Below are 18,089 nucleotides of genomic sequence, written 5' to 3'. Positions count from 1 at the left end.
GTGCTTCCCATAATGTTTACAGAAGAATAAACTGATGTTAATACGTATGTGGCAGCATTTTAAATTGTATTTGTAGGCATAGTTTGTATTTGGATCCACCTCTTTAACCAATATAGAAGAGATATTTCAGCCAAAATCTCTCTCTGCCACCCGAGTTCCATTGCCCTTGTCTCTCTCCATCATTATGTTACTCTTTTATGTTTCAAAAAAGCCTGTGGGGGAAAAGATCATTTTTCTACTTCTCTGTTAAGACACTATGATCATACTGTAGAATTTGGTTCAAAAGATTTCTTACTCCATTTAGTTGATTGTCACATAGATATATAAAAGATAATACAAGGAAAGATTTGGCAGATGAGAAATGAGCATGTCTGTGAATGTTTGTCTAAGGTTAATCTGCATTTCTGACTTTGGGTTGCATGTTTAAGCTCTATAGCCTGTGACAGATTAAAGAATCTCCAAGAATTACTATTTCTTCAGGAGTAGGACAGGCAGGCTTATTTCATTTATTTATTGTATCGTAATTGCTAAGAATGCTTTAAATAACACTTTTATGTTTATGTAGCCACATAACTTTTGAGAAGTAAGGTGTAAATATTGACAATACTAATCAAATAGAAAAAAAATGGCAAAGAAACCAGATCTGCATAATCAAGTATTCCCAATTTCTTACTGGGGGAGCTTTAAATAAGTATTATTTTTGGTTTGACATAACATAAAATAATGAAATAAAATAATTGTTTGAATCAATTTGAATTTTGTCCTAATTTTTCCTTAACATTTCACAGAGAAGAAGGTTTTTACATTTGAGTCTAAATTTCTAAAAGTATTATTACTCAAAGAATAAAATTTTATTAACTTACGGCCCTGATGCTTTCAAAATGTCCACCTTCTTTCTCGAAATCGATAGGCTGTCCTTTCAGTGTCCAGTAGAAAGTGACATCCAAACTAGCATCGTGAATTGCTTTGCAGTTAAGGACAACGCTTTCTCCCACTGTTAACTCTGTTCTTTTAGGAGTAAGTTCTATTCTTGTAGGTTCTATAGAAATAAAAATATGTTAATTAGCATAACGTATAGTTTTCACCTTCATTCTGCATTTTAAATAATAGAGAAAAATTAAACAAGGAATCTGTGTAATATAGTTGCTCCAGATACATATCTTTTAATAAACTATTATTAATTGAAATATTACCATTTGGTAATATTACCAAATATTACCATATTAATTGAAATATTAGCATTTGTAGGGAACAGATGATTTAAAAGTCCCTATTCCTGTTAAGAAGTCAGCTTGGATGAAAAAGAGGAAAGACTACATAACTAGAAAGAGCAATTGGTGCTCTAGAAGGAGGAACATTAGAAAAAAGAAGCTGTAGCCTCCCTGTCCACCTTCAAGGATCATCAGGTATAAATAAAATAATTTTTACAATAAAAAATACTTCACATCTAAGGAGGAATAATTCAAGTAAGTTCACTTTAAAGGTTATACAGAGCACCTCCCTTCAAATTACTATCTTAAAGGAGATAAAAACTATACTACTACTACTACTATACCAGCTTGCATTCACTTTATAGTTTACAAAACCTTGTAAGTAGAGGAGTAGAAGAGGCACCTCTGGCTGATTATAAAATATCCCCTTTGATAGACAGTGGATGCTTTAATTGAGATCTAAAAAAAAAGGCAAAATATTGAATAGAAATGTTTTTTGAGAAAAAATGTTTACATTAACTATTTAATGATTCAGTTAAATTTTTTTAAAAATAGATACATTTTTACTGGGTTTAGAGCAACTTTAAACAAATAAAGGCTAATACCAGCTGTACATCTAAGGGTTAGTTAAGCTAATGATCAAACAACTGCAATATGATATTTTTTTTAATAAAGTAGGGAGGTGATGGAGACAGGATTTTGATACTTTCTTTTTTCCTAATTAGGTTCCTGATTGTAGATACCTCAAGAAGCCTGACACAGATGAAAAATTATCCTAATTTTCCTATTTCAGCTCTACTGTTTGCAATAGCATAGTCTGATGAAAGACCATGGTTAACCACTGATAAGATCCTTTAATATGCAGCCTCCTTCAAAGCAGTCTCAGAAAGAGTGATACCAGGAAAGGAATGCCACAGTAAATATTAACATTCTGGAAGTCAAATATTCTGTGTGGTATTCTAAATTCTGTCTTCATCAGAGAAGACAGATCATCACAGCATACTGCAGTTTAAACTGTGAGAATGTTGGAATGTTCTGAGTAACTAAATATTCCACTTAACTCGTGATTAACAGAGAACATTTTTGTTATTATTAAATTTAAAAAGTCTGTGGATCCAGCATTGCCTCACTATGAAAAACGTTGTTTAGCACACACAAGGAACGAGACCTGGACTGGAAGACTGACTTGGATTCCAGTAATGTATGCTATAAGTGAAGACATTTTTAAAATTATGTTCCTTCCTTCCCTGGATGTTTGCCTCTTTTCTAAAATATCAGAGTGCTGGCTATTTTAATTACATTTCTCTTTCTAAAGAAAGAGGAAAATGAACATTACTATATTTTTTATGGCCAAAGTATGATTCATTATATACTACATGCACAAATGGAAAAAATTAGTGATATACTTCATCGTGAAAAGTATTCCTTTACCAAATGAAGAGAATGTCTAAGATAGGAGATTTTCTTAGTACTAAACAATGACAGGTAGTCTCAAAAGAATGTTCTAGACTTGGAATCTAGTTCACTTTAGAACTAGAAAACTGTCAGAAAACTAACAGAAACATTTAAGCATACTAAAAAGTTACAGTGTATAAAAATTCCATTGATGCAGAAATCAAAGAGTAGCTCTGGTGTCAGTTCATCTGATGTATATTTCAACACCACATGTTCATGTCCTCCTTTTGCTACTCTTTTTTTTTGCCCCAAATCCCCAGTTGAAGTGGTAACAAAGGAATATTACTGATTGATGCTAAAATTAATCTTGATTCAGGAAAATATTTTTATACTGTTGGTATACTTTTAAATTTTGAGACATCGACTAAAACTTCAGAAAGCTTTCTTTAACCTCCCACATAGTTTGTTCAGAGCATAATATTTAAATTTCTACCAACAAGGTGTTCCTTTCTTCATAGTCCCCTAAATAATGGAAAGGGACAATTCGACTGTGTTAGTTCTTTGTGTACAATATATTTCTTGAACAGGAACATGCACACACATATATGCAAATACACATACATGCACGTTATATTTATTCACTTTCTGATAAGGCCATGAAACTATGCTTATAAAACATTTAGCCACATTTTCTTACCTTTCACAGAAACGAAAGCTATGATTTCAGCAGAACCAAAGACATTTTCCCCTTGGCACACGTACTCTCCCTCATCTGATTTAGAAGCATTTAAGATCCGTAGACTCCCGTCTGGAAGAATAGCTATTCTGAAAATTATTAAAAAGGTTTTTTTTTTCCTGTTTTACTGCAAATCAAGTAAGTGGTAAGAAACTCTCATGAAATCTGAAACCACTTCCAAGTAATAATAAATAAGGTAAAGGATCACTGTGAAAATATGCAGTGATAGTAGAAATGTTTTGCCCTTCAAGAAATTATGCAATAAACCCACATAACACCTTCTTATATTTAAAAAGGTTAGGGAGTTACGGGTTATTTTTCTTTTGACAACTTTATGACAGTTCCTTTTAAAACTTGTGGAAAAAAAGGTGACCCTGAATTTGGTTATTAAAACTTATACTATAATATCACCAGTGTTATTTTAATATTAAGCTTGAGGTATTTCACCTCAAACCAAGAATGACCTCAAAAATCAAATATAAAAAGAAACATCATAAAAACATAGAGGAGGACAAGTACAAACATAAAATTAATTGTATACAGCCTCGAGATGATTTATGGTGGTTTCTCTGCAGTGCAACCCGTGTAGCAAGGGCGTGACAGACCTGATACCTGAAACCTGGGCTGCTCGTACTGCATTTTTCAAACATAAAAGCATGACATCTGAGTTTGCATTTGGGCTCTTTCAAGACCTTTATCAAAACTGGATCTTGAGTCTTATATGAAGGTGAGAAATTAAAGCATTATTAAAAATTTTTAGAAGTTCTGTGAAAATGAGGTTGACATTCAGGATTACCATATTCTCCTGTGTATTCATCATTCCAGAAATATAAGGATATCAAACTTAATTAGAATTTTTGTCCTTTTCTCCTTCTTATGCTCCTGAAGTATAACCTATTATTTCACCAGTGCATCGACCTACTGAAGCAACCCGAGACATAACAGAAATGGCTGTTGTGATTTTATTTGATATGCCACTAGAATTTAGACTGACTTAGGAAAGAGGAAGTAACAGTATGTGCTACTTTAGGTAGAAAACTATTAAAGGTCTCACTGAACTTAAAATCCTAAAATTGGATCTTCCTAGTTCTGAAAAGAATAGTTTATTGCAGGGCAACATGATAACATTAAACTATTTAAGATACAAGAATAATGGCTAAATCAATTTATCAACATCCTTTATGTTATTTTAAAATATGTATTCAGTTTTGCCAATCAGTCCAGAACTCATGGTTATGGGCAGCATTGAACTTTTAACAATTGGATTAGATTCTAGGCTGCTGAATATTGCTTATTAATTTATACTTACATATTATTATCCATAAAGAGACCAGTTTACTGTTCTCAATATGGATTTTCAATATGGATCAAATTTGATTTACAATGTATGAGAAGGGAGCCAAATTTAGAAGCAAGCCAAACTAGGAATAGAGGATTTGACTGTAATTTATGTCTAGCAGGGATATTAATGAGACATTTGGAAAACACAGTGGTCTCTGAAGTTATATAATCCATTTAAGATGGTCAATGAAAAATTCTGTTTGTTATTTAGATAGCACTATTTTTATAAAAATGGAATATATGTACTCATTCCATTTCAATCACAAAGATACACATGCTACAAAAAGATTTATTTGAAAGCAAAGATTATACTTTTTATAAACAAATAAGCCTTCTCTTGTGAGAATGACACATTTTATTGAAATGTAGTTAAATTACTACAGTTTGTGCAGATTATTAATATTGTGAAAATGTCTACATTTTACTGACTGGTGTAAATTCTAATCTAGCAGGTGAGAAGTTTGGCTTAAAATGTCACCCCCTTTAAAGAAATAAATGTATCTTAGAAAAATGTCACCCCCTTTAAAGAAATAAATGTATCTTAGATATTGGTAGTATTTTAGCTCTTAATTTAAGATAAGTCCTTTCTCACTGACAGGAGGCAATATATTACAAAGATAGTTTATGAACACTCCTGTACTTTAGGCCACTGATCCACTTGGAGGATGAAGAATTTTGAATACGATGGTGTTTTTTACCTGTCAAGTGACAATGTCATTTAACCAAAAGCCTGATCTACTGATTCAAGTTGCAAATCCTTATCAGATAAGCTCTTTTTTTAATTTAGAAAAGAAAAAAATAGAATAGACAATGAATGCAATTTATATTATAACATCTGGCTATTGCAAACAAATACTGAGATAATTGAATACTGAATTAATATTTGTTTGCAATTTCTAGCTTCTTTGTCTTCTGCCCTATGCTATTACCATGTGACTCCTACATTTGGAATCTTCAGATTTGTAGACTAATTCTTCTGAGACATCCTTGAACTTGGAATGGGGTAATAAGGGAGTGGTAAGGTGACGGTCTTGTTGTGGACAGGGAGAAATTTTAGAAATGCAAACCAGCATTCTAGCACTTAGTATCAAGGCACATTTACTCTCTTCTGGTCTCTAAATTTCTCCACAAGTTTCTGCCTCGACCTGGAGATGTCTTGGTTCTCATCTTGCACTTAGTTACTGGATCTTTGCCTTGGTAACTTGCCTAGTACCACAATCTACCTAGTATACCATTGTGCTTACCCTATCTTGCAAGGATTCATTGCTAACTTCCTGATGCCTATCTTGATCTCCAAATTTCAGGATCATTTTCTGGACTCTCCATTTCCATGTTTGGCTTACCTGTCAGATAGTACAACCTATTTTAGACCCTTCCAAGTGCTTGTCTGGGAGTACCACCTATGCACCTGCTGCCATATTATTTAGATATCATGCTTTGACTTCCAGATTAGATTTTTTCTGGTACCCTATCATGATGGATATTATATCACGGAATCATTAATCACTAATTGAGACTGTGTGCTTTAAAGTCAGAGAGGGTCGCGTTCAAATCACTGCCATTGACGAGTACTTGTGTGATCTTAAAATTACTCAGTCTCTTTCCTTATATGTAAAACTATAATAATTATATCTAACTAGTTCTTTAACAGTATTAACTTGATAATATATGTAAATTATTCTATTTTTGTGGTGTGTGTAGACATTAATTGAAAATTTACTCAAAATTTTAAACAAAATTTGTGACAAATTTTTAAAAAGAAAAAGTAGAGAGTGCCAGGGAAAGTTCTTACTATGAAAGCCTCAACTATTTAGGGTGATGAATCTTTTCTGAGTGAAGTATTGCAGTGAGCACTGAAGGATGAAAGAGAGCTAACTAGGCAAAGTGGGGGAAAGCAGAGGGAATGACATTTGTAAGGCCCCCAGATGGGAAAGACCACAAGACCTTGAAGAATGAAATGGCCGATTATGATGGCATATAAAAAGCAGGAGCAGAGAGTGGCTCAAGGTGAGACTGGAGAGGTAGACATGGAGTAAGATTATGCAGGACCTCTCATACTATGAAAAATATCTGATCTTTATTTTAGGTCAATGAGAGCTGCCAATTTTTTTTTAACAGCTTTACTGATGTATAATAGGCATATAATAAGCTCGCATGTTTAAAGTGTATAACTTTGAAAAGTTCTCACTTATAGATATACAGTCATGAAACCATTAATTAGCATCGTCGAGATCATCAACATATATGTCCCCCTCAAATCTTCCCTGTGCTCCTCTGTATTCTCTCCCCCCAGCCCCTTCTCATACCACCCTTATCACTGGACTACTACTGATCTGCTTTCTATCACTGGAGTAAGTTTTCACTTTTACAAAATTTTATATAAATAGACTCAACACTATGTACTCCTTTTTTTTAGTTAATTTCACTCAGCATAATTAAGTTGACATTAAATTGAGTGTCATCCTTGTTACAATGATCAAGAATCCATTCCTCTTCATTGCTGAGCAGTATTCTACTGTGTGTAGATGGCACAACTTGCATATCCTTCACCTTTTGGTGGATGCTTGTGTTATTTTCAGCTTGTGGCTATTACAAATAAAGCTGCTATGAAGATTTGTATATATGTATTTTATGAATATTTGCTTTATTTCTTTTGGATAAATACTTAGAACTGTAATGACTAGATCATCTGGTTAGTTTTATGTTTAACTTTTTAAGAAGCTGCCATACTGTTTCCACATGGTTGTGCCACTTTACATTTCTAGCATCCCAGTGTGAGAGTTCTTGCAACACTTGATATGGTCAGTCTTTTTAATTTTAGTGATTATGATAAGCAGGTACTCTAGAATCTTGTTGTTATAAGTTCCATTTCCCTAATGACTGCTGATGTTGAGCATCTTTATATTTGCTTATTTTCCATCTGTATATCTTCTTGGGTGAAGAGAGTGTGAGAATATTTTACCATTTTATGGAGTTGTTATTGAGGTTTGACAGTTCTTTTTATATTCTATATAGAATTCCTTTTGCAGGTATCAGACTGGCAAATATTTTTTGCCAGTTTCTGGCATATCTTAGCATTTTTCCAACAGCAGAAGTTCTTGGTTGATGAAGTCCAATCTATTTCATGCTTTGTGCTTTTGTTGTTGTACTAAGCAATAGGTTAGGTTTGTTACCTAACCTAAGGTCACAAAGTTTTTCTATGTTTTCTTTTTGATGTTCTATAGTTTTAATTTTTATGTTTATGTCTATGATTCATTTTGAGTTACATTTTGTTCATGCTATGAGGTAGGAATCTAACTATTTATTTATTTAGTATATGGTTATCCAGTTGTTCTGTGCCACCATTTGGAAAAGACTATCTTCTCTCCATTGTCAAAAATTAATTGGCATTCATGTCTTGGCTATTGTAAATAGTGCTGCAATGAACATTGGGGTGCATGTATCTTTTTGAATTATGGTTTTCTCTGGGTATATGCCCAGTAGTGGGATTGCTGGGTCATATGGTAGTTCTATTTTTAGTTTTTTAAGGAACCTCCATACTGTTTTCCATAGTGGCTGTATCAATTTACATTCCTACTAACAGTGTTAAGATGGTTCTCTTTTCTCCACACCCTGTCCAGCATTTATTGTTTGTAGAGTTTTTAATGATGGCCATTCTGACCAGTGTGAGGTGATACCTCATTGTAGTTTTGATTTGCATTTCTCTAATAATTAGTGATGTTGAGCATCTAAACGTCCATCAACAGAGGAATTGATAAAGAAGATGTGGTACATATATACAATATTTATTCAGCAATAAAAAGGAATGAAATTGGGTCATTTGTAGACATAGATGGACCTAGAGACTGTCATACAGAGTGAAGTAAGTCAGAAAGAGAAAAACAAATACCGTATATTAACACATATATGTGCAATCTAGAAAAATGGTATAGACGATTTTGTTTGCAAAGCAGAAACAGAGACACAGACATAAAGAACAAACGTATGGATACCAAGGGGGAATGGTAGTGAGATGAACTTGGAGACTGGGATTGACATATATACACTACTATGCATAAAATAGATAACTAATGAGAACCTATTGTATAGTACAGGGAACTCTACTGGATGCTCTGTTGTGACCTAAATGGGAAGGAAATCCAAAAAAGAGGGGATATATGTATATGTATGGATGATTCACTTTGCTGTACAGCAGAAACTGACAAAACAGTGTGAAACAACTATACTCCAATTAAAAAAAAATCCATTAGCTGTACATTACAGAGAAAAACGATGCATTAGGTAAACCTCTTTCCATTATGAGTTATGGTGTTGTTGACCATGAGTTCAAAGTTAATAAATCACCATTATATATTATATCAGATGTCTTTAAACAGACATGCATAAGACAAGGCTATGTACTGACCAGTTGTCCACAAGGTGATCAGAGGCTTGCAGGAACATAACCCTGTTTTTCCCCCATGAACAATGGTTCAGTATTTGCTAATTCAGTGTTTGTGATGAATTTATAGAACATAGATACACAGAAAAATGAGAATTGACTGTACTTACCGCATGAAGTGATGGAGTGGTCTGGGGTTTGCTTAAAAATAATTCACGGAGGCACAGGGAATTAGGTTGGGGCATAGATGAAACATTGATGAGTCAAAAATTGGTGAAACTGCAAATAGCTGTTCATTAAACTGTTTTCTCTATTTTTGTAAATGTTTGGCATTTCCTTAATAAAAAGTTGCTTGCAAAATCCCCGCCCAAAAGATACATCAATTAACATTATATGTGTAGGTCAACAATTACTTAACTGTCTCTGCTATCTCATTGATCTACTGTCTTGATTACTGTATCAGTATGATTTGTCTTGAAGTCATGTAAGTTAATTCTTTCTACTTTGCTCTTCTTTTTCAGAGCTGTTTTGGCTATATTCTTTGCATTTCCATATGAATTTTTCAATTAGCTTGCCAATTTTGAAAAAGCCCACTGAGATTTTGATTGGAATTTCAGTGCATCTTTAGCTCAATTTTCAGAAAAAAATTAACACTTTAACAATATGGCTTTACAGTACATGAACATGACATATCTCCATTTATTTAGGTCATTTAAAATTTCTCTAAGAAATATTTTGTAGTTATCAGTCTACAGGTCTTAGATATCTTTTGTCAGATTTATCCTTTTTTTGATGCTATAGTAAAATACTTTTAAAAAAATAATTAATTAATGCATTTATTTATACGAAATATTTTGAGGTAATTATAGAAAAGCATGTAGTTTTAAGAAGTAATACACAAAGGAATAGAGGACATGGTTAAAAATCTTGGGGCTCACATCTTGGGGCCCAACCTCGGCATATTGACTCAAGTCTGGGAGTGGATTTCAGGAATCTGCATTTCAGCAAGCTCTTCAGCACACCAGAGACCTCCAAGATGGCAGAAGAATAAGACATGGAGATCATCTTCCTCCCCACAAATACATCAAAAATACATCTACATGTGGAACACCTGCTACAGAATACCTACTGAACGCTGGCAGAAGACCTCAGACTTCCGAAAAATCAAGAAACTACCCATGTACCTGGCTGTGTGGCTGACAGGGTCTTGATGCTCCAACAAAGTGTCAGGCCTGAGTCTCTGAGGTCAGAGAGCCGAGTTCAGGATATTGGCCCACAAGACACCTCCCAGCCCCACGTAATATCAGATTGTGAAAGTTCTCCCAGAGATCCCCATATCAATTCTAAGGCCCAGCTCCACTCAGCGACCAGCAAGCTCCAGTGCTGGACACCTTATGCTAAAGAACTAGCAAGACAGGAACACAAACCCACCCTTAGCAGAGAGGCTGCCTAAAATCATAAGAACTTCACAGACACCACAAAACACACCACCGGACGTGGTCCTGCCCACCAGAAGGACAAGATACAGCCTCATCCACCAGAACACAGGCTCCAGCCCCCTTCAACAGGAAACCTACACAACCCGCTGAACCAACTTTAGCCACTGCAGGAAGACACCAAAAACAATGGGAACTGCAAACCTGCAGCCTGCAAAAAGGAGACCCCAAACACAGTAAGTTAAACAAAATGAGAAGACAGAGAAATAAACAGCAGATGAAGGAGGAAGGTAAAAACCCTCCAGAACAAACAAATGAAGAGGAAATAAGCAGTCTACCTAAAAAATAATTCAGAGTAATGATAGTAAAGATGATCCAAAATCTTGGAAATAGAACGGAAAAAAATACAAGAAACATTTAACAAGGAACTAGAAGAACTAAAGAGCAAATAAATAACGAAAAACAACACAATAAATGAAATTAAAAATGCTCTAGAAGGAATCAATAGAAGAATAACTGAGGCAGAAGAATGGATAAGTGACCTGGAAGATAAAATAGTGGAAATAACTACTGCAGAGTAGAATAAAGAAAAAAGAATGAAAAATATTGAGGACAGTCTCAGAGACTTCTGGGACAACATTAAAAGCACCAACACTCAAATTATAGGGAACCCAGAAGAAGAAGAGATAAAGAAAGGGACTGAGAAAATATCTGAAGAGATTATAGTTGAAAATTTCCATAATATGGGAAAGGAAATAATCAGTCAAGTCTAGGAAGTACAGAGAGTCCCATACAGGATAAATCCAAGGAGAAACACGCCAAGACACATATTAATCAAACTATCAAAAATTAAATACAAAGAAAAAATATTAAAAGCAGCAAGGGAAAAGCAACAAATAACATTCAAGGGAATCCCCATAGGTTTAATAGCTGATCTTTCAACAGAAACTCTGCAAGCCAGAAGGGAGTGACAGGACATATTTAAAGTGATGAAAGGGAAAAACCTACAACCCAGATTACTCTACCCAGCAAGGATCTCATTCAAATTCAATGAAGAAATTAAAACCTTAACAGACAAGCAAAAGCTAAGAGAATTCAGCACCACCAAACCAGCTCTACAACAAATGCTAAAGGAACTTCTCTAAGTGGGAAACACAAAAGAAGAAAAAGACCTAGAAAAACAAACCCAAAACAATTAAGAAAATCGTCATAGGAACATACATATCGATAACTACCTTAAATGTAAATGGATTAAATGTTCCAACCAACAGACATAGATTGCCTGAATGGATACAAAAACAAGACTTGTATATATGCTGTCTACAAGAGACCCACTTCAGACCTAGGGACACATAAAGACTGAAAGTGAAGAGATGGAAAAAGATATTCCATGCAAATGGAAATCAAAAGAAAGCTGGAGTTGCAATTCTCATATCAGACAGAATAGACTTTAAAACAGACTATTACAAGAGACAAAGAAGGACACTACATAATGATCAAGGGATCAATCCAAGAAGATACAACAATTGTCAATATGTATGCACCCAAAATAGGAGCACCTCAATTCATAAGGCAAATGCTAACAGCCATAAAAGGGGAAATCGACAGTAACACAATCATAGTAGGGGACGTTAACATCCCACTTTCACCAATGGACAGATCTTCCAAAATGAAAATAAATAAGGAAACACAGCTTAAATGATACATTAAACAACATGGATATAATTGATATTTATAGGACATTCCATCCAAGAACAACAGAATACACTTTCTTCTCAAAATAAAGAAAAGGAAGAGAGCAACCAAATCAGTAAACAAATCTACCAAAGATAATAAGCTGTAAATACTAAACTAAGATTAACATAAAACCATAAATAAATTAGATGCAGAAAGCAAATCCCAAGTCTACACTTTCTCCCAAAGTCCACCTCCTCAATTTGGGATGTTTCGTTGTCTATTCATGTATTCCACAAATGCAGGGCACATCAAGTTGATTGTGGAGATTTAATCCACTGCTCCTGAGGCTGCTGGGAGAAATTTCCCTTTCTCTTCTTTGTTCACACAGCTCCTGGGGTTCAGCTTTGGATTAGGCCCCGCCTCTGTGTGTAGGTCACCTGAGGGCGTCTTTTGTGAAGTCTGAGGTTTCTGCCAGCGTTCAGTAGGTGCTCTGTAGGAGTTGTTCCACATGTAGAGGTAGTTTTGATGTATTTGTGGGGAGGAAGGTGATCTCCACGTCTTACTCCTCCGCCATCTTGAAGGCCTCCCTCCTGTCATCTTCTTAATAGGAAAAACAATTATATGTGTAATTATAATTAAATGAGATTGTGCTAATGGAGATGTACGTTTCCGGAGAAAGTGATATCTAAGATGATACCTACAAGAAGTAGGAATTAGGCCACTGAATGGCTGGAAGCAGGAGATAGAGTGAAGCATCTCAGTTAGATTTGTCAACTTCTTATTGAATAACTTCTGTAGTCCAGACACTACAGAACGTATCTGGTATACAATGAAGAAAAAATTCCAGTTCCTACCCTCAGGAATTACAACTAAAGAGGAATCATCAGACAAGCAAGCAAGAAATTAACATTCAGCATATTAAATTCTGGAAAGGAATAAGCACATGTAACTCTGGATTACGTAGAGGGACAGCTCACCAACCTGGGGGATGTGAGTGTGGTTAGAGGAGAAATCTCAGGGGAGGTGACAACTCATTCGAGGGCTGAACATTAGGTAAGTCTTATTCTTATCCAGGCTTTGTGGGGGGATAGGTAAAATTATTTATTGATAAGCCTGTTTTCTAATTGCTTTTCTGAACTCTAGCCTTTCACTCCTTGCATTCAAATTGCACATTTCCTCTGGATTTAACTTCCTAAATTAGAGCTCACTCTTTTGCCTGAAATTTTCATGGCTCTCAGTCTAGCCTGCAAAATAACATACTTCTCCTTTGTAGAACAGTTAAAAGTCTCAACCAAATGGTCATAACTTCTATCATCCCTGATCTCCTGTGCTCTGCAGGTCTCCAAACCCTTTGTAATGCATTTTCTATGTGTGTTTTATTTCATTTGTAAATTACCTATGCATCTCATACACATACACACATAGAGTGCTATACTAATAATGCTAAGTACACTGTAAACATATAATAATTAGATATTATAAGTAAAACAAACATGTTATTCCATTTTCTCCTTTCCCCCCTCCCATCCCCTAATGAATATCTTGCACAATTGAACTGTTCAGACCTGTATTTGGAGACCATTTCTCTAGTCATAAGTCCATGTACCTTTCAGTGGTTAGATTCCTACCTATTTATCACAGCTCAAATGTGCTATCTGCCTGAACTCCTCCTTAATGCTCTTTAGTTAGGATTATTACTGCCTTCGTTTTCTACTTCCTCAGAAGCAAAATAGCACTGTCACATTTTTTTCTTCGTACATGATAGCTTGTGTGTCTTATCCACTAAGCACTACAGTTTCAGCATTTTCAAGTGCCTACATTAAGACTTGAGAACAGAAAAAAATGATTGGTTCAAATAATTAAAAACTACTTCAGTGTTGAAAATAATACAATGGAATGTTGTAATAATTAGTCAACCCAAATTTATCTCTTCCATTGATGTATAAGAAAGAGTTACCACCATAAAGATATAATAAAATTTTACTATTATATTAGTACTTTCAATGACAGAGTTATAAAAAATATTTCAAAATATTCTATAACAAAAGTACATTTTATATGAGATATAGGTACATTTATGATTTTTGATAAAATCTGAGATGAAAACTTTAAAAAATAAGAGAGCTTAGGACCTATAAATGTCTTAATATGGTTCTGCTAATGCTAAGCATTTACTAATCACTTTATATGTGTCAGGCATCATACTAACCTTCTACACCTTATTTCACATAAGGCTTCTAACTATGTGAGTTGAGTATTGCTAGCCTCATTTAATAATGAGAAAACTATGGTTCCTCATAATTTATTGCTTTATTCAAGGCTATTCAGCAAGTGACAGTGCCTTGATTTCAGCCAGGGTCTTTGATTTGTTATTTGTTTGCCTGCCAGTATCTACCTGACTCACTTGTAACCTCCTGCACTTGTTGTCTTCGTAAACTTCACAATAGCTGGTACTTAATAAATGGGGATGGTACTTAATAAATGGTAGCTGGTACTTAATAAATGGGGGTGGAAATAAACTGGATATACCTTAAGTATATCATCTTATAGATGAAGTATATCATCTTATAGATGAAGAAATTGATGTCCAGAGCACTTCAAATCACTTTTAAAAAAATAAAATGGCATATAGTTTGTTTGATAATATTTATTATGCTCCTACTGTCTGCCAAGCCCTGTAAAAAAATAACCTCTTTTAATACATTTTAATTCTTACAAAGACCCCAGGTGTAATTTTACACTCATTTGATAAAGGAAAAGGAAGAAAATGAGGCACAGAGGACAGAAATAACTATCAAGATTTTAGAGCATGCCTGCTGGATTCCAAAATTCATACTGCACTTTCAGCTACTATATGTTGACCCAAAGTAAGCATCAGAAGAAAGTTTGCATTAGATCACAAGCTTAGTGGCAGCTCTGACCTGTGATAGAAGCTGACAGAAGTGGAAACTCAAGGGTAACAACAGGAGACACATGTTTCCTATAGACGATGAAATAGAGAAATTCACACTCCTTAACTTGATCAGTAAGATTTTACAAAGCTAAGGGCAATATGCACTCAAGGAGGGCTGTGCCGTCACCTTCTCTTCCCTTTAGATGCAGTTTAGCTGGAAGGAAGAAGGGAGATGACCCAGAAAGACATGTATGACGGCCTTTAGAAAGCAAGAGGGAAAGTTTAAGTGCAGAAGTTACTTTAATTAATGGATCTCATCCCTGGCTCTGAGCATCACTGCAAGGAACTTGAAGAAATTGCAGGGCCTTTTGTGCTGAGCCACCGAATCATTTCAGAACCTCTATGCTCTGCAGAAAGGGTGAGATGGAACAGAGGCAGCTTCTTTGTCAGAGCTAGATATTGGAAGGTATTTGCCATTAACAAAACAAAATGAAATAAAATAAAAACCACAAACACATACTTTTATTGTCCTCTTTCTGAGGATATAGCTACAAGGATTTGTCACAGACACAGTAAACAACATAGACTGACCTACACTCATTTTTTTTCCCTCAGATTGGCTTCTTACACCAATGTTTCTTATTTTACATAAATTTGTATGAAAAATTCTGAGTGTGCATGTATCTATTTTTGTGGAGACACTATGTAACTTTCCTCAGATTCTCAAGGGAATCTGTGATGAAAACAAGATTAAGAACCATCATAAAATCTTTTATTTTGTAGATGACATAACTGTACTCAAAGATGGGAAGCCTAGAGTATTACCTTTTTAAAGTTCAGGGTAAAATTCAGACTATTAACTCAGAAGTCATCATTTGCTTGTCTTTTTTTCCATCATAACAAACTGTTCAAGCCAGATCTATTGCACATTTTAAATATCTCTTACATCTAACCCCTTGATTTTGGCTTACTGGAGAGTCTAAACACAGTGGGTAGCAAACATGAAGTGGTTTGACCTTTTCTAATTATTGCCTTTAACCATGTTCTGTCTAATCCCTTTTTCTACTTCCTTTGAACGTCCAGAAGGTCCCTCAGCTTTGAGATAACTTTTAGTTGTCACAAAGGGCACAGTTATCTCTGATGTTCTGCTCTTCCCCTCCACTCACTCAGCCCTTAGCAAGTGACTCGAACCCAGGAAGCTGCAGCTACAAGGAGAATGGAGAATGGTCTCTCTTTACACCTTTTCTCTTTCTTCTCCCCAATTCTCTTTCTCCTCTCTGTGTCATAGTAGGGAGGAGAGAACTGGTAAGGGAGCAGTGTCTCTTCCTCCCCTGACTTCTTTTTGGTCCTCACTGGGATGCAGCTGCCACTCTGGGTGAAGTGCTGTCCACTGATCCATTGCTGATGGAGGCCTCCAAAGACTGGTAATTGTGAGCATGTCAGTTAGTCTGTGGGCCCTTCTTCCTGAGTGTTCCCTGATGTAGCCTCCTTTTCAGGCACTGCCTCTTCCCCTCTCTGTCAGCTCTCACTTCTGTCAATTTGCTCATGGAGCCTAGAACACTCATGCTTGCCTCCCTTCTCTAAATTCCATCCAACCCATGGGAACCCCACATACTCTTGCTCTTCTAAATGGTAGGAGTGTAGGTCTCCTTCCTGCCACCCCCCCTTGCTGCTGTGTCATCTCTCTCCAGTTATCTTCTCCCCCTATTCAAACAAGGCCAGAAGACGATTGGCAATTCTGTTACCTAAGCAAATGTTCCATAAGGAATAAGATACCAATTTTATAATGTCTGTGACTGTCCTTGGAATTTTCTCCCTTACTTGAATTTCAAGTTGGGAAGGGTAAGGAAAAAATCTCACAATCCACATTAAGCCAGAGCCTACAAAGGATGTCTCCCCATCTCTCTAATATTGTCTTATACACACAGAAGTGAGGAGGGAAGAAGGACGTGGAGGTGGAAGATAACGCTATGCTGAGATGACATTTAGACAAGCAGAACTGGTGTAGCTACCTGTGTCCCGAATGAGCTACCTGGTTCCTAAATTTTTAGGTGTCTCTGCAGGATATTGAGTGCTTAGTGCAGCTTTGTTCTCACTTTTGAGTTTCAGGTTTAACATATAATTACCACTTTCTCTTACTACCACAATGTTATTTGAAGCTCTCATCAACATTCATCTTTATTTTTTTATTTTTTACATCTTTATTGGGGTATAATTGCTTTACAATGGTGTGTTAGTTTCCGCTTTATAACAAAGTGAATCAGTTATACATATACATATGTTCCCATATCTCTTCCCTCTTGCGTCTCCCTCCCTCCCACCCCTCCAGGCGGTCACAAAGCACTGAGCCGATATCCCTGTGCCATGCGGCTGCTTCCCACTAGCTATCTACCTTACGTTTTTTAGTGTATATATGTCGATGCCTCTCTCTCGCCCTGTCACACCTCACCCTTCCTCCTCCCCATATCCTCAAGTCCGTTGCTTTCAGTAACAGGCCACTCCCTATTTCAACACGTTGGTCACCATGTGGTGTATGATGCTCTTACCACAGACTTAATGCCTATCCAAGTCTCCATGCGGCATTCACGATAAAATCCGAAACTCTTCAGTATGATGTATGATTCTTTCATAATCTTAATCTCTCTCTGCCTTTCCAATCACATCTCAAACTCCTAGCTGCTTCCTCACATCTACACCTATCATGCTTTCTCTTCATAATGAACTACTTGTCATCCTGTGAAGAGTCTATGTCTTTCCATGACCTCAAGTCTTTGCGAGTAGTTTTCCTCTATCTAGCTTTTCCTGCTTCCCAGCTTCAGATCTCTCTGGTAGATTCCTTATCATTCTCAAACTACTTGTTGTTGTTGCTCAAATCACATCTGGGTGATGTTCTGTGATCCTCAGTTATTATCTCCTTACCCATACAACATTATTCTTCTGTACTCTTATACTTCGAATACATTCCTCAGTATCCCAGATCTCAGAATACTGTTATAAATATGTTTTCTAGACTGAAAAC

At 35.7% G+C, this 18,089-nt stretch overlaps 1 protein-coding gene across 1 annotated transcript in view; it reads right to left on the bottom strand.

The window, feature by feature from the left end:
- CNTN5 (contactin 5) overlaps nucleotides 1-18,089 on the bottom strand; it is a 440,969-nt gene that overhangs the window by 174,205 nt on the left and 248,675 nt on the right. The window contains exons 8-9 of the mRNA XM_060157909.1: nucleotides 3,304-3,431; nucleotides 867-1,039 (exon numbers count right to left, since the gene is read on the bottom strand). Of these exons, the coding sequence (XP_060013892.1) occupies nucleotides 867-1,039; nucleotides 3,304-3,431 (301 nt within the window). The remainder of the gene's footprint in view (nucleotides 1-866; nucleotides 1,040-3,303; nucleotides 3,432-18,089) is intronic.

Source organism: Lagenorhynchus albirostris, chromosome 9 (assembly GCF_949774975.1).
Source record: "Lagenorhynchus albirostris chromosome 9, mLagAlb1.1, whole genome shotgun sequence".
Classification (NCBI taxonomy): domain Eukaryota; kingdom Metazoa; phylum Chordata; class Mammalia; order Artiodactyla; family Delphinidae; genus Lagenorhynchus; species Lagenorhynchus albirostris.
Note: the sequence above shows the minus strand (reverse complement) of the source record. Positions and strands in the feature narration are given on the sequence as shown.